At 50.8% G+C, this 8,058-nt stretch overlaps 2 protein-coding genes across 4 annotated transcripts; one reads left to right on the forward strand and one right to left on the reverse strand.

Moving 5' to 3' along the window:
- Positions 1-608: 608 nt before the first annotated feature.
- Positions 609-4,693, reverse strand: Banf1 (barrier to autointegration factor 1). Of its 3 annotated transcripts, none has more exons than XM_013021156.1 (3): positions 4,601-4,693; positions 3,809-3,947; positions 609-1,578 (listed from the first exon to the last, which is right to left on the reverse strand). In XM_013021156.1, the coding sequence occupies exons 2-3, from the start codon at positions 3,929-3,931 to the stop codon at positions 1,432-1,434; spliced, it is 270 nt and encodes an 89-aa protein (XP_012876610.1). In that variant the 5' UTR covers positions 3,932-3,947; positions 4,601-4,693; the 3' UTR covers positions 609-1,431. The 3 variants fall into 3 exon arrangements, with proteins under 3 accessions (XP_012876610.1, XP_012876611.1, XP_012876612.1); XM_013021157.1 differs by lacking the exon at positions 4,601-4,693 and adding an exon at positions 4,324-4,397; XM_013021158.1 differs by lacking the exon at positions 4,601-4,693 and adding an exon at positions 4,127-4,288.
- A 254-nt stretch (positions 4,694-4,947) lies between these two features.
- On the forward strand, positions 4,948-7,852 carry Eif1ad (eukaryotic translation initiation factor 1A domain containing). The gene is made up of 6 exons (XM_013021155.1): positions 4,948-5,209; positions 6,226-6,437; positions 6,527-6,635; positions 6,732-6,840; positions 6,991-7,038; positions 7,533-7,852. The coding sequence occupies exons 2-6, from the start codon at positions 6,351-6,353 to the stop codon at positions 7,675-7,677; spliced, it is 498 nt and encodes a 165-aa protein (XP_012876609.1). The 5' UTR covers positions 4,948-5,209; positions 6,226-6,350; the 3' UTR covers positions 7,678-7,852.
- The last annotated feature ends 206 nt before the right edge of the window (positions 7,853-8,058 follow it).

An 8,058-nucleotide genomic window follows, 5' to 3' on the forward strand; every position in this document is an offset into this window, starting at 1 on the left:
ACACAGGCTCCCAAGTACATGGGTTTCCAACTTACAGTCTGACTTCCACTACTTTCCAGCAGCAAGTCCATGGGCAAACTAGCCTGAACTGTAACAACACCACAATGGTTGGGCACCAGTAGCTCACATGTGTAATCCTAGCTACTCAGGAGGCTGAGATCTGAGGATCACGGTTCAAAGCAAGCCCAGACAGGTAAGTCTGTGACTCTCATCTCCAATAAAACTAGCCTCCCATGCCACCTCAACCCCAGCAAAAAAAAAAAAAAAAAAAAAAAGCCAGAGGTAGAGCTGTGGCTCAAGTGGTAGAGTGCTAGCCTTGAGCAAAATAAAGCTCAGCCACAGCCCCTAAACCCAGAGTTCAAGCCCTATGACCAGCATGAGCATGCACGTGTGCACACACAGACACACAGACGGCTTATCATTCCAGAAGGAAAAAAATGTAAGGATTTCTGCTTCAAGACTATACTAAGTGCTCAAGAAAGAGGCTGACACAAGGCATACTGGGGCAGAAGCACATATGCCTGTCAGCATCTGGATGTACTTTGAGTTCAAGGGTAGCTTGAACCACAAAATTTGAGATGTCTCAACAAAACAACAGCAACAAAAACTCAGGGTTAAAATGTACTGTATTTGGGTCTAACTCCTTCAAGCCCTCCCAGCTGGAATGACCATGTTTCCTCCCTTCCTGACAGCTGAGAAGACAGCAAGAGCTCTTCCCACATTTCCCAAAGGCCAGGAAAACAGATGGTGATGACTGACAGAAGAACTTTTCCCCACATATGGTCCACCCTTTTCCTGGTACCTGTGACTCCCACTGACTTTTCCACCAGGTGCTGCCTAGCCCATTAATTGACTGACATCTGGAACCCCAGCCCACCTGGCTCCCAGGAAGAGAACAATCCACACTCTCCCACATTATTCAGGGATTGGGACACTCCAAAGCATCTGCCAAAGCCCATGTGGCTTGGGTGGCTCCCTCTGTGAACAGAAAGAAAAGCCACCAGTTTCGGCATGTACTGATAAAAGAGCGCACCAGTCCCTGGGGAAGAGATGACTCGTGGCCTGCCTGCTTTCCAATGCACAATGCCCAGTCATGAAGGCCACTGACTTTATTGATCTAAAAAACTTTACAAGGACAGTGACTTCTACCAAAAAAGGGGCCAAATGGCATTCAACAGACCAGAGGGGAGGGAGGGGAAGAAAGAGGCCAGGAATTCACTCTCAAAGGTGTGCAAGTGGCAGAGGAAGGAGGATGCATGCAATTCCAAAAAAGTTGAAATGACAAGGAGAGAACTCCCAAAAGACCCTGGTGTACATTGGAGGTGAGTGTGACAACAGCAATCTTTTCTTTTGCAGGAACGAGTCTCCACTCAGCTGCAAACACTGGAGACTCAACACAGGGGCAGGGGGTGGAGGGGTCTCCAAAGAGCATCACAAGAAGGCATCACACCACTCTCGAAGGCACCCAAAGCAGTCCCGGGACTGCTTCGCGTTGGCGCCACATGTGTCCTTCAGCCATTCCCGGAAGAGATCTTCATCTTTCTTTAGCACCAGAAACTGGCCAAGGACCACATAGGCCTGCAAAACAGGCAAAGCAAAGGGCATGTTGGTAAACGCTCTATGGGGTTGTAACAGGTGCTTAACAGCAGCTTTTGCTGGGAAGCACTGACTCCTCACTTGGGCCCACAAATAAAGTAAAAGCAGGATAAATGCTAGGTACTCCAACTTTCATTTTGTAAATGTCTTTTCTCCTGAACCAGTCTCTCCTGAAATCACTTTACAGCATGTTGGAATCCAGGAAATACCAGCCAACTTGTCAGGAGTCAATAACTGTAACAAGATCCCACCTGACCAACCCAGAGACAGTAAACCCTTAAAAGAAGTGGGGAGGGGGCAGGGAAAGAGAAATAGGCATGAGAACAGAGCTAGGCTAATAGGAGTAACTACAGATTAGTAACATCAAGTAGGTAGTTTGCATGCATGCAAGTAAAACGAGGGGGTAAGAGAAAATGACAGAGTGTGATTGAACTGCATACCTGAATGGAATGTCACAGTAAAATCCCCCTTAATGTAACTAAAGTATCTATTTTATTTATTTATTTATTTTTTGTTGGTCATGGGGCTTGAACTCTGGGCCTAGGCGCTGTCCCTGAGCTCTTCAGCTTAAGATCAGTGCTCTACCACTTGGGCCACAGCACCACTTCCGGTTTTCTGGTGGTTTATTGGAGATAAGAGTCTCAGGGACAAACTTTCCTACCTGGGCTGGCTTTAAAGGGTGATCCTCAGATCTCAGCCTCCTGAATAGCTAGGATTACAGGTGTGAGCCACTAGCTCCAGCCTGTATCTATTTTTTTTTTTTGGATCCGGTCGTGGGGCCTGAACTCTGGGCCTGGGCGCTGTCCCTCAGCTCTTCAGCCCAGGGATAGTGCTCTACCGCTTGAGCCACAGCGCCACTTCCGGCTTTTTTTCTTTTTGCTTATGTGGTGCTGAGGAATCGAACCCAGGGCCTCAGGCATGCAAGGCAAGCGCTCTACCACTGAGCCACCTTCCCAACCCCTGTATCTATTTTAAAAAGTTGGATGAAGCCAGATAACACTTTGCTATGTTTATACATAAAGTTACTGCATTTTTTGGGGGGGAGGGAGGGGTCGGTCATGGGGCCGGAACTCTGGACCTGGGAGCTGTCCTTCAGCTCTTCAGCCCAAAGCTAGTACCCTACCACTTGAGCCACAATGCCACTTATGGCCTTTTCTGCTTATGTGGTGCTGAGGACTCGAACCCAGGGCCTCATGCATGTAAGGTAACACTCTACCACTGAGCCACCCTCCCAGCCCCTGAAATTTTTTTTACAGTTGGTCGTGGGGCTTGAACTCAAGGCCTGGGAGCTCTACCTGAGCTTTTTCTGCTCAAGACTAATACACTACCACTTTAAGCCACAGTGCCACTTCTTGTTTTTGAGTCCACTTCATGGACTTTCCTACCTGGGCTGGCTTCCCACCATGATTCTCAAACCTCAGCCTCCTGAGTAGCTAGGATTACAGGAGAAGGCCACTGGCATGGCCTGTAAGACTCTTTTATCACCAATAAACTAATCAGAAAAAGTGAAAGTGTCACTGTGGCTTAAGTGGTAGAGTGCTAGCCTTGAGCACTGAGAGGCCCCGGCAGAGTCCAAGTCCTAGGACTGGCAATAAAGAAATAATTAATTAATTAAAATACAAAAGAGTTTAAAGGCTGGGTATCAGTGGCTCATGCCTGTAATCCTAGGTACTCAGAATGCTGAAACTTGAGGACCACAGTTCAAAGCCGTACTGGGCAGGAAATTCCGTGAGACTCTTTTCTCCAATTAAATACCAAAAGTCAGAAGTAGAGCTGTGGCTCAAGAGGGAGAGCACTAGTCATGAGCACAAAGCTCAGGGCTTGGTGCCCAGGCTGAATTCAAGCCTCAGGACCAGCACAAAAAAAAAAAAAAAAAAGTTGGGTGGGAGGGCAAGACCACCTTTGTGGCATTCAAAACACACAAGGTGGATGAAATCATAATATTCAGTGTATAGCTTATACAATTAAGAAAACTGCAGGTGGGTTTGAGAAGAATGTGGGAGAACAACGAAAGGGGTGACAATGATCAAGATGCATTGTACTCAACAAATGATTTGTTGACTGATTCTTTTTTAAGTCCAGGAGATAATCACCAGCGTAGAAACAATCACGTTACCCAACATTGAGCCACATAGCTACCTTTTCCTCACTCCCAATCTGTCCCGCAATATTCCATTCCCACACACGCAGCTCTCCCGCAGAGACCCCAGACCTTGTCAAAGCCCCTTTCCTCCAGCTTCTTGCCCAGGACTTCACCAATCCCGGCCAGGCTCCCCACTGGCTTTTCCCCCATGGGCTCGGCCACGAAATCTCGATGCTTTTGGGAGGTGGTCATCTTGATCGGTCTTAATCTGGGAATCCCAAGAAAACGCAAGTTAGGGCTGAAAACCCGGGAGTCCATAGGGCGCTCTCAGTTCCCTTCATTTCACAGATGAGGAAAATGAGAGCTATTCTGCCACAATTCAGAAGAGAACGCTTACTCCCCTGTCTGGGCCTGGGTTTTGGTACTGCCCCTGAGGAAACACTATACCGACGGGAACAGGTGGTGCCCGCAGAGCAGCGGGAAGATCCCCAGTTAACAGCCAGGGACCGCCCCGAAACTGTCGCTGTCGTGACCTTGCCGCAGCAAAGACCTTAACCCTGCCGGAAATAGCACCGCGGTGCGAAAAGGTGAAAGAAGGGACTCTGCACCCCACCTCACACTACCCAACACTGGCAGAGACACACAGCGGCCACCGCAGCCCAGCGGAATCCTCGCCTCGCGATAATTCCGCCCGCCTCTGCGAGTTCCGCCGACCGGGCCCGGCCCCGCCCCCAGGTGCCGGCTCCGCCCCCTCCACGAGCGACGGCTCCCACGCGCCACGCGCAGCCCCTCCCGCAGCGCGATGGAGTCCGCTTCAACGGCGCGCCCTCCGCACCGCCTCGGCAATGGGGCCCCGTCCCTCCCGTCCTCCCGCGCCTCCTTCGGCCTCCAGCCAAGGCCTGTTCCGCAGCTCGCGCTCACCCCGCAGCTCCGGCTCCAGTAACGGCTCCTCCCGCCACCCGGCCGCTCACGCCGATACCTCAGGGCGCTAGAACGTTCTTCGGCTTCCGCTTCCGGGTCGCCTTAAGACCCGCCCTAAGAAAAATACTATAAGTTGGGCGCTTCTAGCTGCCTGCGGGTCATAGAGCTGAGGCGCCCAGAGCCCGCGGCCTCCGCACCAGCCGCCCTCGGAAGCGGCGTCGCCTCCCGTGCGCTCGCTTTCCGGCGGCCCGCGTTGCCTGAGGAGGGAGCGAAGGCTCCTCTGCTGCCCGGCACCCGGAACTCTAGGACTTCATTTTGCCCGACCTGACACCAGGAAGGATTAGAGGGACGGACAAAGGAAAGGAAGGGTGGCCGGGAGGATTCCGAAGAGCGCCGGAAACTCCGTTCTTGTAGGCGTCTGACTCGGACTCGCTTCTGGCTTCGCGGGGCCTGGGAACACCGGAGATCGGGATTGACGCCGACTCCGCCGTCCCGATCGTCGGCAGGACCAGTCTTTGCGTCTTCGTTGGCTTAGTCTGGAAGCGAGTCGCGCTCGAGTCGCTCCCAGCGTCAGCTGACCCGACAGCGCCCGTGGACCCGAGGGCCAGGGTAAGTGTGCATCTTTATTCCCGGGCGGGAGGGGAGGGCGGCAGGGGCGGCAGCCGGAGACGGCGCGTCGGACTTGCTTTGGAAACCATTGGTCTTGGTGGTACTGAGTTCTCGACTATGGTAAGTCGGCTGACCGCGACTTTTAACAGGGTTCTGACTTGGACTGTCGTAGTGAGTTAGTCTCTGCCTGTGGTGTGCTGAGAGACTGAGCGTCTGTCTGTGTGTGGCAGTGCTAGACTTGGGGTGTACAAGCTGGTTGAATAAGGTTCAGTCTATGTCAGACTTCTCCGGAGAAGTTGCTAGAATGACTGTTCTAGATAACTTTCTGCTATGCATATAGTTTTTTTTAATTATCTTTAACTACTCATACAAAGGGGTTTTAAAGACTGAGTGTTCGTGGTTCATGCCTGTAATCCTAGCTTTTCAGGAGGCTGAGATCAGGAGGAAGATCATGGCTCAAAGCCAGACCAAGCAAGAAAGTCCATGAGACTCTTTATCTCCAATTAGCCACCAAAAGGCCTAAAAGTGGAGTTGTGGCTCAAGTGGTAGAGTGCTAGTCTTGAGCACAAGATATCAGAGACAGCACCCAGCCCCTGAGTTAAAACCCTGGGACCTACACAAAAAAAAAAAGGGGAAGGGGGTTAATTAAGAATGTCAGTTTATGGGGCTGGGAAGGTGGCCCAGTGGTAGAGCGCTTGCCTTGCATGCATGAAGCCCTGGGTTGATTCCTCAACACCACATAAACAGAAAAAAGCCGGAAGTGGTGCTGTGGCTCAAGTGGTAGAGCGTTAGCCTTGAGCTGAAGAGCTGAGGGACAACGCCCAGGCCCAGAGTTCAGGCCCTATGACTGGACCCCAAAAAATAAATAAGAATGTCAGTTTATGGGTACAGTGCATCTAGATCAGAGTCACCTCTCCCATTACTCCCCCTCCCATCAATCCCAACCTACCCATACCCTCAAGTTTCCTAGTTCCATTTTTACATATATACATCGAAGATCTCCTGTTTTTAACTAGAACACTCCTCAGTATAAGGCTGCACATCTTCAAAGCAGCCCTGGCTTCTGAGTCTGCCATCCAAAGACATCGTGAGGAGAAGTTGACAGTCTCTGCTTCACTAAGCACTCTGGACAGGACTCGGCATGTCTCAGGTCACCAAGAGGAAGCATGTGGTGAAGGAGGTGCTGGGGGAACACATGGTGCCCTCTGACCAGCAGCAGATTGTGAGGGTAAGTGGCACTGGGCCAAGCAGCTCTTCCTGGTTTCCACTTATATTGGATCCATGGGGTAGAGACTTATATTGGTTTTCCTGGAACAGGTACTCAGGACCCCAGGAAACAATCTACATGAGGTAGAGACAGCACAGGGGCAGCGCTTCCTGGTGAGCATGCCCTCCAAATACCGCAAGAACATCTGGATCAAGAGAGGTGAGAAAGGCAGCCCTCTAAGAGACAGTCCATTTCCTATGGCCTTGGCTTCCCCCAGTGCAAGTGGTGACTGGCTTTGTCTTGTGTCATCCACAGGAGACTTTCTCATTGTTGACCCCATTGAAGAGGGAGAGAAGGTAAAGGCTGAGATTTCCTTTGTGCTTTGCAAGGACCATGTGCGCTCTCTGCAAAAGGAAGGACTCTGGTAGGTTGGTCCCCACCTTGATCATTGATTGGCCCTCTGGCTCTTAGAAAGATTGACCTCCTATTGAGGAAACTACAGGAGGAAAGGTGCAACTGAAAACAGCTCTCTTACTGAGAGGTTTTCTCTAACCTGCCTCTTTTCTTGGCACAGGCCTGAAGCATTCTCTGAAGTGGCTGAGAAACAAAACAACAGGAACAGGTGAGAAGCAAGTTCTAGGTCAAGGGACACAAAAGGAGGGCCCACATGTGATTCCCGGAGGGCACCTTGAGCCTACCTTTCTCCCTGTGCACAGTACCTAATGAGAACTCCCAACTCTGTGCTAGAATATAGTGTTTTTGTGTCTTGTTTTTTGAGATTGGTCTCTTAACTTTGCTTGGGCTGACCTTCAATTTGAAATCCTCTGCCTGTCACCCAAGTAGCTGGAACTACACTGTGGTATCTACCACCATGCCCTACTATAGGGGACAATCTTTAGCCTGTTTTCTTTGGCCAAGATTTCCACCTGTTTGCTTGATTCCATCCTTCCTTTTAGTCTTTAAGGGACTGCTGCATTTTTGAAGACCTGTGTATTCCTGGCTGCTTGACTAAATGGTGTTTTTTTGGGGGGAAGGGCTGGGGGGGTGGGGAGGAATGGGGAACTCCTTGGTTTTCCCAGAAGGTGTTGAACTAACTCTGTTGTCTTCGTTTTGCAGACAGCCTCAGCCAGAGCTTCCGGCTGAGCCACAGACCTCAGGAGAAGAGTCTGGCTCTGAAGATGATTCTGACCTCTTTGTTAACACCAACCGCAGACAGTATCATGAAAGTGAGGAGGAGAGTGAAGAGGAAGAAGCAGCCTGAGACCCGGGGACCCACTTCTCCACTTGCTCAGGGATTAGTCCCTGGTTCCTCTGGGCTTGGACATTCCCAAGGTACCCTGCAGATCTTCTCCCCTGGATGGGGATGAGGCAGGGTTCCCCTTTGAACTGACTTTCTGATCTAGGACAATTAAACCCCTGGTGGGTAGTGACTTGTACTGGTGTCTGAGTAGATCTCTGTGTGGAGATGGGGTAGAAATGACCAAACAAACCAATCAGCCTCTTGAGGAGGCTTTAGATGCCAGTGGGCAGAATGGGGAGGAAAGAGGGATGGACTAGAGTCTTTCCCAGGTAATTTATTCACTCAAAGTCTCATTGGACATTTAGAAAGCACCAGGCTTAGCCAGTGGTCCATGCCTGTAAT

Source organism: Dipodomys ordii, unplaced genomic scaffold, assembly GCF_000151885.1.
Source record: "Dipodomys ordii isolate 6190 unplaced genomic scaffold, Dord_2.0 Scaffold54, whole genome shotgun sequence".
NCBI lineage: Eukaryota > Metazoa > Chordata > Mammalia > Rodentia > Heteromyidae > Dipodomys > Dipodomys ordii.

Excerpts from the sequence above, each read along its gene's own strand:
- Banf1 (XM_013021156.1), bottom strand. The coding sequence starts at position 3,931 with ATGACCACCTCCCAAAAGCATCGAGATTTCGTGGCCGAGCCCATGGGG. Across the intron at positions 1,579-3,808 it reads AGGAAAGGGGCTTTGACAAG|GCCTATGTGGTCCTTGGCCA; the intron begins GTCTGGGGTCTC and ends CCTGTTTTGCAG.
- Eif1ad (XM_013021155.1), top strand. The coding sequence starts at position 6,351 with ATGTCTCAGGTCACCAAGAGGAAGCATGTGGTGAAGGAGGTGCTGGGG. Across the intron at positions 6,438-6,526 it reads ACCAGCAGCAGATTGTGAGG|GTACTCAGGACCCCAGGAAA; the intron begins GTAAGTGGCACT and ends TTCCTGGAACAG. Across the intron at positions 6,841-6,990 it reads CTGCAAAAGGAAGGACTCTG|GCCTGAAGCATTCTCTGAAG; the intron begins GTAGGTTGGTCC and ends TTCTTGGCACAG.